The sequence below is a fragment of the Microtus oregoni genome, unplaced genomic scaffold, assembly GCF_018167655.1.
Source record: "Microtus oregoni isolate MIOR12 unplaced genomic scaffold, Mior012 000007F_ref0000211, whole genome shotgun sequence".
Taxonomy (NCBI): domain Eukaryota; kingdom Metazoa; phylum Chordata; class Mammalia; order Rodentia; family Cricetidae; genus Microtus; species Microtus oregoni.
This window is the reverse complement of record NW_024543066.1, coordinates 9,713,541-9,728,947: the sequence shown is the minus strand read 5'-3', so window position 1 is coordinate 9,728,947 and position 15,407 is coordinate 9,713,541. Positions and strand designations below refer to the sequence as shown.

The window sequence follows — 15,407 nt, the reverse complement described above, 5'->3', positions numbered from 1 at the left end:
TCTGATGCTCTGCGGGGCAGTAGAGAAGCACGCCTTTAATCCCCGCACTTGGGAGGGAGGCAGGCCAACTTTATGAGACTGAGACCAGCCTGGTCTACAGAGTGAGTTTCAGAACAGTCAGAGCTACATAGAGAAAGCCTATCTCAAAAAACCACACACACACACACACACACACACACACACACACACACGTCTGATGCTCTAAATAAAAGCTGACTATTGCATGAGACTTTAGCCTGCTTCATTTTTAGGCTCCATTCTCACAAGTTTACTGCCAGCTAGAGTGATAAACACGCACAGCACAGACACAGACAGACAGACAGACAGACAGACACACCCTTCTGTGTAATATGGGCAGTATAGAACTCAAATCAATGATAAATGACCTGTCCTTTCTAGATTTCTGGTTTCGAGATTTCTAGAATTACAGCTGCTGTGCACACCCATAAACAGGTAAACCTGATGGGAGTGGTTCAGAGCCGCCTTCTCCATCAACAGTTCCCCAGCTGGCTCAGTGCATGCTCTGCCGTCAAAGCTGTGATCATCCTCTTAAGGACAGCCGACCTCAGCACCCAAAGACTGCATCAAACATTCTTAAAACAGATTTCACCCAACCATTTGCGTTCAACACTCTTACCTGCTGGTGTGATCTGAGATCTCCAAAATTCACTTTCTTCCCCAAGTCTAGAATCACTGAGTTCTTAGTCTCCAGGATGTAATCGTCACTCATTGCCGGGGAGGCCTTTGTGGTTTTTTTCATCAGACCCTGGGGCGGTCTGTAAAAGAAATCCGCACCCCTATGAAATGACTAGTCAGTGTATATAGGTTGGAGTGGATAAAATGACCACCTGACCTCAGCACTGTAAATAGAGGCATTTTATTTTATTATTTTGAGACAAGATTCCACATAGCCCAGGCTGGCCTTGAACTAGCTATGTAGTTGAGGATGATCTTGAACTTCTGATCCTCCCATCTTTGACTCTCAGCATTAGAATTAACAGGTGTGCAAACCACACACAGGTTATCAGATGCTGGGCACCGAACCTAGGGCTTCATTCAAGCTAGGCAAGTGCTCTACCAAATAAACTACCTGTTTTGTTTTGTTTTTCAAGACAGAGTTTCTCTATAGCTTTGAGGCCTGTCCTGGAACTCGCTCTGTAGACCAGGCTGGTCTCTAATTCACAGAGATTCACCTGTCTCTGCCTCTCGAATGCTGGTATTAGGCATGTGCCACCACCGCCTGGATGAACTGCCTAGTTTTAATTGCCAAGCATTGTGGCACACTGCCCTGGCACCCAATGGGCAGGTGAATCTTTGAGTTCCAGGCTAGCCTGGTCTACATAGTGAGTTCCAGGATAGCCAGGGTTACACAAAGAAACCCTGTCTAAAAAAAAAAAGAAAGATAGAAAGAAAGAAAGAAAGAAAGACGGGGGCTGGAGAGATGGCTCAGAGGTTAAGAGCATTGCCTGCTCTTCCAAAGGTCCTGAGTTCAATTCCCAGCAACCACATGGTGGCTCACAACCATCTGTGATGAGGTCTGGTGCCCTCTTCTAGCCTTCACGCATACACACAGACAGAATATTGTATACATAATAAATCAAAAAATATTTTTTAAAAAAAAAGAAAGAAAGAAAGAGAGGAAAAAAATCATGCCCCTTGCCCCGAGGCATTCAATATCCATTTTATATCTATTTAATGAGATTATATCAGAATCCCATCGCGCTGAGAGTCCTGGCTCAGGCCAAGCTATTCTATGCATGTGTCCCTCTTAACTGGCGTCTCCAAACCTTCAAGACACTTACACAGATGGTGCGCTTTTAGGCAGCCCCATGGCATTGGTGGGTGGAATGGATGGGAGAGAAGGCAGGACAGAGCTGAGGAAAGCCACTGGGTTCTGAATCCGACCGGTAGGAGAGACAGGAGTTGGGGACACACAGTGAGGCTGAAACTGGTTTCCACTGGGGATGGGATACGTGAGCGGTGGTGGCGGCGGCGCTGCCGGCTCTGCTGGGCCAGGAGGAGCTGGCTCATTTTGGATGGAGAGCCCCCCTGGAGATCTGCCTTGTGTAGAGGGGTGAGACAGTAAGAGGCTTTCTTTGCTGACCGTCCTCTGGATTGTCGGAGGAGTGTTACTCAGGGTGAAGACTGGGGAGCTGGATGGGGACACAGCTGCTGTGGAAGTGCTTGCAGAGGGGAAGAAATGCTTTGGCCGGGCCAAGTTGAACGTCTGTGGTGCAGAACCCTTCACCTGCTTGCTGGAAATGGTCACTGCAGGGGGAGCTGGGGGAGCCGAGTTCAAGGCGCTGAAGTTGAAAGTGGACTCCTTGGGTGATGAAGGAGATGCATTTTGCAGCTGCTGCTGTTCCAGTAACACTTGGTGATGAAGCTGCTGTAACTGGGTGGAGTCACTGCACGAAAAACAGCAGAGAGAGAGAGAGAGAGAGAGAGAGAGAGAGAGAGATTAACTTTTACTCTTGAAAGTGTCCTCCTGTGACACTGTGTATGGTGGGGCATGCCTAAATCCTAGCACTTGAGTGTTTGGTGAAGGAGGGTCAGGAGTTCAAGGCCAGCCTCAGTAAGGTCCTCCTTTCCTGCCAGGCCACATCACATAGTTTTAAAAACAACCAACAACAACAAAAGAAATGTCCTGATAAACTTTAGGCTTCTCTTGCTTATAAACATCACCTTTGACTTTTCTTGTTCTTAAAAAGAGGAAGGGGGCTGGAGAGACGGTTCAGTGTGTGAGAGCACTTGCTGTGCAGGTTTGAAAACATGGGTTCAAGTCCTTAGCACCCATGTGAAAAAGATGGTGTGGCAGCACATAGCTGGCACGGGGAGGAGGGCAGCAGGACCAGAGGGACTTTCTGGTTGCCAGTCAAGTTCCAAGCTGAATGAGAGACTGTGTCTCAAGGGAATAAGCAGAGAGAGACTGCAGGTATCAATGTCTTCCTTTGGGCATAGGAATCCACATACACATGCATACACCATACACAAATACACACACACTCACACTTGACATATATCATCACGTGCAAGCACAACATGAGAAAGAAAGAACTCTGGAGACGTGAGTGGTCTTGCAGTGGACCCAGGTTCAGATCCCAGCACCCACACAGTGGCTCACATTTACCTGTAATTCCAGTTTTTGGGGATCCGACTCCCTCTTCTGGCCTCCAAGAGCACCTGCACACATGTGCTGCACATAATCACACACACACACACACACACACACACACACACACACACACACGAAACATTTTGAAAAAGAAGTCAATAATCACCATGTTGAACCAGAGGCAGGCAGATCTCTGTGAGTTAGAGTCCAGCCTGGTCTACAAGAGCTAGTTCCAGGATAGGCTCCAAAACTACAGAGAAACCCTGTCTCGGAAAAAAAAAATAATTATTAGGTACAAGAAAGAGTATACTATTCTGGGAAAAGTCCAGAAATGCTTTACCTAGAGAACTCATTAGACAGGCATTTCCCAAATTTAGGAGCCACACTGTGTGGGTGGAATGTTAATAATGAGGAAGAGTGGAAAAGCGCATTTATGGGGACGCAAAGACGTCTGCTCTGCACGGCACTCATTGTCTGCTTTCTCTCTTGGAATTATGTTTTCCAACTCTGTCTTTTGTTTGCTTGGGTCTGAGGCAAGATCTCAAGAAGCCCAGGCTGGCCTCAAACTCTGTGTGAAATTGAAGTTGACCTTGAATATCAGATCCTCTTGCCTCCACCTGCTAAGTGTTTGCAGGTGTGCCTGACTTCCCCTACTGCAGTGCCGGGGCTCAAACCCTGCACCCTAGGCAAGCGCTCTGGTAAGTGAGCTACATCCCCAGCCCAGCTCTACTATTAACATTTTTAAATTTAATTTTTAGTGTGTTTGTGTGTGTGTGCATGCGTGCACACACCTATGTATGTATACACGTGTGTGTGCAGAGGCCAGAGGATGCTCGTGAGAGTGGCTTTTCTTTTACCACATGGGTCCCAGGGATTGAATCTTGGTCTTGAACCTGGGCCTTTAGGCTTGTATGGCAAGCACCTTTATCCAATTGAGCCATCCTGCCAGCCCCCATCTCTATAATTTTTAGGTCAGACTCATGGGAGTAGGTGGAATCAAGCAGACGCCATGTAGCTGCCAAAGGAGAAAGACACCGCATGCCAGAACCTTACCTGTAGGCTACAGCCTCGCGGCGATACACAGATTAATAGAAATGGGTTAATTTAAGATGTAAGAGCTAGTTAGAAATATGCCTGAGACATTGGCCCAACAGCGTTGTAATTAACCTAGCTTCTGTGTGATTATTCAGGTCTGGGCTGCTGAGAACGAATCAACAGTCTTTTCACACATGGAAGGCACACAGACACTCACAGTCATTCTTTCTATTTTTACTTACAGTTTGGGTTTAGCCAGGACGGGAGGGGGCTCTTTGACAGGTGAGGAAGGCTCTGGGGTCCTGGTTTCCTGTCCGTTGAACTTCTCAGGGAAGGAGTTGGGCCTAGTGTGGCTGGCGTTGGCTGCTCCACTGCCAGAGGAGGCCTCACTGTCTCTGTCATCCTCTGGCAGGTTGAAGTGCACCCGTAGCCCGATCCTGGAGCTGGAGCGGGGCTCGTTATGGTTCACCAGGACCCCTTCAAGCTTTGGCTTTGGGGGCTGTTCCTCAGAACGAGGCTCTAGGTTGGGTGGGGAGGGCTGTTGCTCAGCCACAGCCAGGGTGGTAGTTGAGTTGGTGGAGTGAAGAGCCCCGTTATCGCTGAGGTCTTCATTTCCTGAAAGGACAATTAGATTAACTTGAGCTGGAGGCCACCAAGAGGACTGAGCCGAAAGTGTCACCTGGAGCTAGGGCACAAGTAGGAAAATATCAGTCCATGGAAACACACACCAGGAAGATGCTTGCTCAAGAGCTTTCAAGAATGGTGAAGATGTTAGGAAAACTGAATTGAATATCTGAGTGCATGCATGTAGTGCTGTGGAATACAGGCTTGGTTTATTTGAGCGTGTGGGTGGGCTCGACTCCCTGAGTCCCTACCTCCAGAATCTAGGCATTCTGGGTTTTATTTTGATTTGTTTTGTTACAAGACAGGGTTTCTTTGTGTAACAGCCCTGCCCTGGAACTCACTCTGTAGGCCAGGCTGGCCTCAAACTCACAGAGATTTCTCTGCCTCTGCCTCCTGAGTGCTGGGATTAAAGGTCTGTGCCACCACACCTGGCTATGTTCTGTGTGTTTTACGTGTGTGTGTTTTACATATGTGTGTGTGTGTACATGTGGAGGCCAAAGGAAGACTTCAGGAGATCTCTTTCTCCCCAGGGCAGCGATTACAAGCATAGGCTACCATGCCTGACTTTTGCACGTAGATCCAGGGCACTGAACCCAGGCGCTCGAGCTCGTGAATCAAGCACTTCACCTACTGAATACCTTCCAACCCCTTGAAGTACTCTTAAGAATCTGAGTGGTTTATATAAAGCCACAGAGCTGCTTTCTCGGGAGCTATGAAGAGACAGCAGGGCCACTGAGAAGGCTGTGGCTGCAAGGGGAATGAGAACTTGGAAAATGGACATTGTCCATAAATGTTTCTTGGAGACAGGGCCTCAGGTATCCTAGGCTGACCTTGAACTCACTCTGTTGCCAATGACCTCTCCTGCCTTCGCATTCCCAGTGCTGGGATTACAGGCATGTACCTTATGGTCTGGTTTACGCAGAGCTGGAGAAGAACCCGGGGCTTCGGGCTTGCTAGGCAAGCACTCCACCAGCTGAACTATAGTCTGCAGTCACAAGAACATTTTCCTTCACACTGTTATTAGTTTATTTTGTGCATGTGTGTATACAGTCATGCAGGCATGCCAAAATGGGAGGGAGGAGGTCAAAGGACAACTGGCTGGAATCAGTGTTCCTCTTGCACTGTGTAGGTCTAGGGGACTGAATTCTATCAGTCAGGCTTAGTGGGAGGGACCTTTACCTGCTGAGCCATCTTATCACCAGCCCCCAGGAACAACTTCCTTAATAATCAAAAATTTTCAGAGATACTTTATTTTAGGTGTGAGTGCTTTGCCTGTATGTATGCGTGCCCTACATGTATGCAGTGCCCTTGGAGGCCAGAAGAGGGTGCTGGATAGCCTGGTTCTGGAGTAACGGATGGCTGTGAGGCTGCCCTGTGAATGTTGGACGTCGGACCTTGGTCCTCGGGAAGTCTAGCCAGGGCTCTTCTTAACTGCTGAGTCATTTCGCCAAGCCCCAATTTAAAATCTTGTTTTCAGTCAGTCTTGCACTTCATTGCCTTTCCACAACAGGTTTTGACCGCACACTTACACAGCAGGTAATCTGAATCTTTATGATCCATACATGAATCAGAAAGAAAGATACTCTGAACTGGGCATTGGTGGCACACACCCTTAGACTCACTCCTCAGGAGGCAGAGGCAGGTGGATCTCTGTGAGTTTGGAGCCAGGCTGGTCTACAGAGTGAGTTTCAGGACAGCCAAGGCTAAATAGAGAAACCATGTCTCAAAAAACAAAAACAGAAACTACAAAAAGACTCTGAAGTTACCACTCCCAGTCTAACCGCTAGGGGGCGCTCACCTTTCACGTCCAACTGGGCAATGCTGGACACGGTGCCGTATTTGTTGCTTGCGGTGCACGTGAAGCATCCGGAATCTTCCGAAAACACCTCAGCAATGACTAAAGTGCAGATCTCCTCTGTGTGCCAGTAAGACAGAAAAGTTAACGACCTAATCGCGGAGACGGAGTTGTGAGACTAAATGATACCAAATGGAGGTTCTATAAACATTGACATAGGGGCTGACTTCATTAGTTCTTTGAAAACAGCTGCACCGGGTAACTATTGGAGCAAACTGACCGGTTAGGAGGCTGAAAGAGTCCAGATACATAGACCAACGGCTCATGCTGACAGGCTGGGTACTGACAAGACGGTTTGGAGATGATGCGTTGGATACAACGCTAGGGGAACCCTCTAACGATTGAGCTACATCCCCCAAAGGGGCGGCACAGGTTGGCCTCGAACTCCTGATTTCTTATTCTCTTCAGCATTTGCCATCGAGGATGAACCAAGACCAGTGGTTGCCCATAATACACATTCTGTTTCTATGTCATCAATCCAGATGACAAAAATTAACTAACAATTAACTAGTAAGAAGTCACAAAAACACATTGGGCGGGGGTTGAAGGGAAAGGAAGTGTGTGTGTAACAGAAAAATTAATGAAACAGTTTTCCGAACCCCAGTCTCTCGTTGGTTTCATGGGGAAATTTCACAGTGAGATCATTTAAAACAAAGGCCACAGTTTAAAACTGGCCAGAAGGGCTGGGGTGGTGGTGGGGTGCATCTTGGTGAGAGAGCTCCTGCGTGAGATCCTGGGTTTGATCCCCAGCAGCACAAAAAATTGGACAGTCAAAGGCTACTTTGTTTAAGTAGTAGCAATTTGCTGGGAGAGAGAGAGAGAGAGAGAGAGAGAGAGAGAGAGAGAGAGGGAGAGAGAGAGAGAGAGGGAGAGAGATTTCAGGGGAGAGGAGATGGAAGAGCCATCTCCCTTTGGAATGGCATAGTCACACCCATGGATCAGCCTGATACACAGTATGGAGTCTTGAGAGTGACGACACAGGTAATTCTCAGAAATGACTAGATCCTGAAATTAATGCAGTTAGATGTTTTTGAAAACTGGAGACGAACAGGGTCATTAAAACAAAATTACTAAAACAGCTGTGTTAGGGGACGCTTGGCATCTCAGGACTTCATGCTGACTGATTTAAGTCAACTAGAATCCTCCAGCGAAGCGGTTCTCAACCTATGGGTTGCAACCCCTCCGGGGGTTAAATGACCCTTTCACAGGGGTCACCTACTACCATCGGAAAACAGATATATTTATGTTATGATTCAGAACAGTAGCAAAATTACAGTTATGAAGCAGCAATGAAAATAATTTTATGGTTGGGGGTCACCACAACATGAGGAACTGTATTAAAGGGTCCTGCATCAGGAAGGTTGAGAGCCACTGTCTAAAACTTCCCAGGAGGCCACGGCAGGCAACGCTGGTTAGTCCTTAGGTCTTTATTCTACGCCCTATGGTCTAGCGTAGGTATGAGATACAGATGGTCTGTGCTTCCTTCCGGAATGCCCGTGCTGTTAGAAGAGAATTGCAATGGCATTGCCAACTGTCTCCTCACCCAGAGCCACAAAGACAGCCTGAGGGCTCTGCTTTGTAAATGGCTCGCTCCGTCTATGGCAAATGCCTCACGGCTCTCACTTCTGCTTCAGCGTTCTCCAAAACCAACTCAAGAAGCAGCACACGCGCTGTATTTAATTTCAGCACGTTCCTGAATCTGGTCTATAAAGTATTTCTTTGTTTTGTTTTGACTCGTTCTGGGGTTCAAACCCACGGCTTTGAGTAAGCTAGGCAAGTGTTCTCAATGATCAATATTCTCAGCCTCTCGTCTACTAAGTTTGAGAGACACAAAAGCTGAGGAATCAGACATCAAAGAAATTCCGAGCCCCATTTCGAGGAGAGCATAAAATGAGTGGGAGTGATGGTCACAGGGAAAACAGCCCCAGGAACACAGAAAATTAGCTATACTGGGGCTGGAGAGATGGCTCAGCGGTTAAGAGCATTGCCTGCTCTTCCAAAGGTCCTGAGTTCAATTCCCAGCAACCACATGGTGGCTCACAACCATCTGTAATGAGGTCTGGTGCCCTCTTCTGGCCTGCAGGCATATATGTACACAGGATATTATATACATAATAAATAAATAAATATTTTAAAAAACAAAAAAAAGAAAATTAACTATACTAATATCAGATATTAAATTGATATGAAAATTTGAGCATACCCCTCTCCCCCACTTCTACAATAACAGCTAGAGTTCATTTGGATCTTTCTAGAACTTTCTATTTTCACCTTTTCTTGACTGCTTTCACACTTTTAGAATGATTATGTTTCCACATATGTGTATCTCAAACCACTCATCACACGTTAGTAAGTTAGCATTGAGACAAACTTTACCTGGTTCTGCCATGGACCGAGGTTCTAAAGGGAGAAAAAACAAAAGGTCATGAGTGTCTACTTTACTGAGAAGCTACGTTTCCTTCAGAAGCTTCCGGTAGAGTCTCTGTGTCTGACTTACTTGGGGGTGAAGGGATAAGGACAATCTGTCAAGGTTAAGTAATAACCCAAGTACAGGTGACCTCAATAAGGTCACAGAGGGACAGCTGGAGGCTGCTCAGTGATGCTTCAGTGAACATGAGCTTCAGACCCGCGGGCAGGGAAGAATGCCAAAGGGATTCAAAGGACTAGTGTCTGTCTGTCTATCTATCTATCTATCTATCTATCTATCTATCTTGTGCAAGCCACAGCAATTATGTGGAGGTCAGAGGACAATTTACAGGACTCAGCTCTTCCCTTCCGTCCTGTGGAATCCGGGATAAAACTCAGGTCTTAAGGCTTGAAGTTGGGAGCCTCTACCTGCTGAATCATCCACTGGCCCATGACTTGCTTCACCTGGGAGAAAGTTTATGATGTTTGAGAAATATCTCTTGGCTCTGGGCCCTCCAGGGCCTCTAAAACGTATCTTCTTCCTTCAATAAGCTTGTAAGCTTAAGATCCTAAGGACATGGAAAAGATCCTGGAAGGCCAGTCCACCATCTTACAATTGTTTGGTTTTCCTCCAAGTGCCTACCACTAAGTACAGGTGTTCCACAGACATCTATCCGATCGTAGGCATTCAGCAAATACTGCGCATCTGCGGCACATCTGCTTCTACACAATACGCAGAAGTATGGAAGCGTTTGTCTTTTCTCAGCTAAACGGTGTGCAAAATTATCACCGTTGCTGCCCCCATGCATGTCAGAGGAAAAGTCTTCCCAAGTCAGTTCACTTCCTCCTCTGTACGGGTCTGGGGATTGAAGCCAAGTTGTCAGCCTAGAAGGCTGGCAGCTTTATCCACGGAGCCATCTCACCGGCCCATGTCTTAGACTAGATTAGAGGCAGAACTCTTGCCTGGCATGCAGAAGGTCCTGGGTTCAATCCTTTCTACTGCAAGAAAGAAAACCATTATAATTATGGCTGTCAAAATGGTTCAGTGGGTAAAAGCACTTGTCACCAAGGCCGGTCACCTGGGCTCAATCCTCAGGACACACACGCTGGAAGTGGGAAACTCTGCCCGCAACTTGTCCTCGCCCTCATAGGTATGCGGTAGTACATGTATGCACACATACAATACATAGTGTAACTAAACTCTAAAATAATAAATAAAAGTAAGAAAGCTATATTAATATGGAAAGGTGTTTATGAACTTTTGTGTAAAAAAAAAAGCAGCTGTAGTCGGGCGTGGTGGAACATGCTTTTAGTCCTGACACTTGGGAGGCAGAGGCAGGAGAATGAATCTGTGAGTTCAAGCCCAGTCTGGTCTACATAACTCAATGTCAGTCAGAGCTACACAGTGAGATCCCATCTCAAAAAGTAAAATCAATTATATATATAATTAAGTAATTAATAAAGATATATATCTTTTTAAATTAAAAATATGTATAGAGAAATCTTGGAGAATATATACCAACAGAATACAATTTATTCTTAGGAGATAATTCTTAAAGTGATTTTTATGTTAGTTTAAAATTTTTAAAAAGTTCTTTTGTGCCTATGGGTGTTTCTGCCCACAGCTTTGGTCTGTGTACATTGAGCTTGCAGTGCAGGGGCTAGAGGGCGTAGGAGCCCCTGGAACTGGAGTTACAGACAGTTGTAAACTTCCCTGTGGGAGCTGGCAATTGAACCTGGGTCCTCCGGAGGAACACCCAGTGCTCTTACCTGCTGTTTGCCCCTTTATGTTGGCTTTCTACTGTCTATTTAACTTGTTGTTAAAAAAACACAAAGACAAACCTATATGAAACACTTGTCTAAAAAGGCAAGACTCAGAAAAGCATCCACTTACTCTTCTGTAAGATCCTGAAGTCCGGAGAGTCTTCTATTAAGGTTCCTTCTCGGTACCATTCGACTTTCGGGGACGGGGCTCCTTTCACCCGGCACTCGAAGACAACCAGCTGTCCCTCAGAGGCTGACAGGTTCTGTAGCATCTGGGACGAGAGGAGTATGTTATCACCCAAGCGCTTGGGGACCGCATCCCACGGAGTATGTTATCACCTGAGCGCTCAGGGACCGCATCCCACAGTGGGATTTTAGGGACACCGTCTCTACCTCTGCATTCTTTGCAAATCTACGTCTCCGGCAGCGTCAAGCCAGGGAGTCTAGTCTGAGTCTAGTCTGGAAGACAGCGCCACCCAACCCTTCTGGGACCCTTTCTTCATTATTTCTTGCCTTTGCCTCCATTTAAGTGCTAATCAAACTTATTAAGTACTAGGTCAAACATTTTGAATAAAGGAGATAATTTTTTTAGTAATTTTTGTTTTCATTTGTTAGTTTTCTTTTGTATTCACTCTTATAATTTGGATGTTTTTGTTTTTTATAATTCTTGTCTAAACAAAACTTCTGATATTTCGTGCATTGCCCTGACACATTTGTAACCCTTGTCTAGTGATGTGGGCTGCATAGACACCCCCCCCACCCCACAAAACAGCAATGAGTAACGCCTAACACAAAATGATAAACCCACTTAAAAATACTACAAAGTAGGGTGGTTTGGGTCAACTGCCCAGTTTTGCAGCCTGAGTTTTGTAGGTGACAAGGTCTTGTCCCAGGGTCAAAAGGTAGAACTCTGGCCTGCCTGAACACAGCAGCTGGCATTAATTCAGAGATGTCTGTGCAGTGGCTTTATGACTGCCAGGGGGCACTGTCGTCAACATCAGGATTTTGTTCTTTATATAGTGCCAAATTGGCTTGCGGAAACCATTCATGACCTGAATAACACAGAGTGGTTTATGAATCCATAAACGTGCTATTGGATTGAAAATTCCAGCTATTCCTCACTTCCCCACACAAGGTAGAAGGCAGATGACATCATGTGTTGTGTGTTCTGTCCTCTCCCTGACCTCGGAGAAAGCTCTGTGCTAAAATGTCAACTTCGGAGCCTGTTGAAACCTGTATTGGCAGTCCAGCATCTCTCTGGAATTAATATGTAGTGGAGTTTTCATTACTGCTGAGGTGAACAGGTTAGGAAATCAAGCCAATAAAAATGGTGCTGGGGAAAAAAAGTCAGGCATGGTAGCACATTCCTTTAATCCCAACACTCAGGAGGCAGAGGCAGGCGGATCTCTGTGAGTTCGAGGTCAGCCTGGTCTACAGAATGAGTTCCAGGACAACCAGGTCTGTTACACAGAGAAACCCTGTCTCTAGAAAAACAAACAAACAAACAACAACAACAGAAATGGTTGTGGCAGAAGGAATTGTGTAAATGACACACGACAGGTTTATAAAATGGATATATGGACACACAGAGAATCCACAAGCCCCGTGGGTTGTGGCTCAGCTCATCTGCAGGGCCCTCTTGCAGAACGACCCTCTAGGGAGGCTGTGTTACCCACAGCTGAGAGAAGCCCTATCTCGCTATTGTAATTTCTCATTTGATAATGAAAGTGGAGACCTGTGCTCTATTTGAGAGGTCAGCCAAGACACCTGCAAGGCCACATTGTAGGGAGCAGGCCTGCTAATGTCTAGGGTAAGCGGTAGAAATTCATTGCGGTCAGCAGGAAGATAACCAACGGCTATCTTATGAGCCACTTAGAAAAAGCTGTTGGAAGTCAGCCATTATCCTGCAAATTGTGGAGTGTTTTCTTTTTCTTAAAGCCTATTGCATGTCTATGTACTGTGTGTCTAGAGGCTCGTGAGTGTCACGGCACACATTTGGATAACAGAGGACCACTTGCGTGGGTTGGCGCTTTCCTTCTGCCATGTATGGCCTGAGGATCAAACAGGTCATCGGGCTCGGAGACAAGTGCCTTTACCTGCGGAGGCGTCTTTCTCTTTTCCTAGAATTTGTTTTCAACTCCATGTGTGTGCACGTATGTGGGTGGAGTGGCCCCAGAGTCTCTGGAGTTGCAGCCTTACGCTGCTGGGAGCCGCCTGATGTGGTCCTCTGAACATGGGCCCTCTGGGGAGCAGTGTGTGCTCTTAGCTCCTGAGGCATTTCTTCGGCCTCCACAGCTGAAGGTATTTTTTTTTAGATTTATTTATTAATATGTATACAGTAGTCTGTCTGCATGTATGCTGTAGGCCAGAAGGGGGCACCAGATCTCATTCCAGATGGTTGTGAGCCACCATGTGGTTCCTGGGAATTGAACTCAGGACCTCTGGAAGAGCAGTCAGTGCTCTTAACCTCTGAGCTGTCTCTTCAGCCCCCAGCTGAAGGTATCTTGCTGTGGTTGTTTTTGCTTTTGTTGTTCAGATAAAGTGGCCTGAAACTTGTAGCTGAGGATGACTTTGAACTCTTTCTTGTTCCTCCTGCTTCCAGCGCCTGAAGGCTGGAATTAGATGCCTGCACCACTAAGTCTGGAAAACCTGTGTCTTCCACCAAGTCTCCTAAGGAGAGGGCTCATGCGGCTACACATACATACAGATTGGTTAAGCCATGAATGGCACGACATTTATCACAGCAGTAGATCTTAGGTGTTTTCTAATGGTGTGATACTGTTTTGGATTAAAATAAAGGACCCAGCCTTCGGTGGTTTGTTACAATAACAAAACACAGACACACACTCAGAAGGTGCTCAATCTTGACTACATTCATCTCACTTCACTAAATTATAAATCAATTGGTCCTCAATTGAGAAGGGCTGAGTTAATCTTTACTAGAAATTATGGATCTGAACTGAAGTCACTATAGTCGAAAGTCCACAGCCTCCCAAGGTAAAACAGTGTCCAAAGTACAACTCTGCCGTATTTGTCAACAACCAGGTCATCTTCGAGCTCATTCATGACAGAGCTGACAGTCTGGAGGGTCAGCACAGAGCCCATTGTTCTGTTCTTCCTGAAGCTTCCAGAAATAGAAGCATTTACCACAGGGTAAATTTGACCATGTGCCTGCCTTGTCCCTGCCCTGTGTCAGGTGTTACAAACATGGGCTCTTGCTTAGAGGATCTCAGCTGGCAAACACAGTGCAAGGATACCTTCGGAAACAGCAGCTCCAAGCCGGGCGATGGTGGCGCACGCCTTTAATCCCAGCACTCGGGAGGCAGAGGCAGGCGGATCTCTGTGAGTTCGAGACCTGCCTGGTCTACAGAGCTAATTCCAGGACAGGCTCCAAAGCCACAGAGAAACCCTGTCTCGAAAAAACCAAAAAAAAAAAAAAAAAAAAAAAACGAAAAAAACAGCAGCTCCAGGCTTGGCTAAAATGCATTATCACTTAGGAGCACTTGTTCTTGCAGAGAACCTGGGTTTGATTCCTAGCATCCACATGGTGGCTCACAACTGTCTGTAACTAAAGTTCTAGGGGATCTAGTGCCCTCTTCAGGCCTCCCTGGACACCAGGCATGCATGGGGTACCATACATATATGCAGACAAAAACACTCACACACATAAAATAAAATATATACATATTTGTAAGAATAGCTCCAAGGTTCATTTTTTTATTTATCATTTGAAAATCCAGATGTTTCTGCATCTTTGGGCATGACGCAGGTGACTGTGTACAGAGCCTTAGGCTGGAGTTGGCCCAGAAAGAGGTACTGATATAGACCAATGGGAGGTGGGGAGAAGGCTCAGCAGGTAAAGGGGCTTGCCACCAAGCCTGAGGATCTGAGTTCAAACCCAGGACATGTCTACATGAGGGAAGGAAAAAACTGACTCCCACAAGTTGTCCTATGACCTTCACACTTGGTCCATGTTGTGAGCAACACACACACACACGTAACAAAAAAATCAGAAAGAAGACCCTTTGCTACTTGGTTGCCACAGGTACTCCAGGCAGAGTAAGTCTCTGGATTCGGTGATTTGGGAAGGACCCTGAAGTCCTCAGAAACCTGGATCTGGCCACTGGCCCAGTTATTTCCCGGTTTCCTGCCTCTGCTGTTATATAACGTAGGGCTCTTGAAACTCTCACTTCCCCTGCCCCCTTATGCTCTTCAAATTACTGCTGAAGCAGCCAGAGCCAGGGCTGCCGCAGCCTGGAAAGCCCGCCAGGGCAGCTGCCATTGAGTGGGAGGCGACAGGAGCAAGATTCTAATTTGGTCACCTCCCTCCCTCCACACCCCAGAAGTGTGAATGCTGTTCTCTTCATAAGCAGAACGAAGTGTTTCTGGTGATGCCCAGGGGAGGAAGGGTGGTCTAGCACCGTACACAGACTGTTTCAAAACACAGGAAAGATGGCGAGACGGCTCCACGTGGAAGGGCGATTGTCGCCAAGGCTGACAACCTAAGTTCCATCCCTGGAACATACAGGGTTGGGGGACAGAACTGACTCCTGTAAATTGCCTCTAACGTCACGCATGTATTGTACCCACCCCAACCTCCCATAAGTG

General features: G+C 46.6%; 1 protein-coding gene across 1 annotated transcript in view; it reads right to left on the bottom strand.

Moving 5' to 3' along the window:
• Mypn (myopalladin) overlaps nucleotides 1-15,407 on the bottom strand; it is a 77,437-nt gene that overhangs the window by 16,223 nt on the left and 45,807 nt on the right. Inside the window, exons 7-12 of the mRNA XM_041655745.1 lie at nucleotides 10,930-11,071; nucleotides 9,006-9,029; nucleotides 6,573-6,689; nucleotides 4,393-4,765; nucleotides 1,803-2,408; nucleotides 638-776 (exon numbers count right to left, since the gene is read on the bottom strand). Of these exons, the coding sequence (XP_041511679.1) occupies nucleotides 638-776; nucleotides 1,803-2,408; nucleotides 4,393-4,765; nucleotides 6,573-6,689; nucleotides 9,006-9,029; nucleotides 10,930-11,071 (1,401 nt within the window). The remainder of the gene's footprint in view (nucleotides 1-637; nucleotides 777-1,802; nucleotides 2,409-4,392; nucleotides 4,766-6,572; nucleotides 6,690-9,005; nucleotides 9,030-10,929; nucleotides 11,072-15,407) is intronic.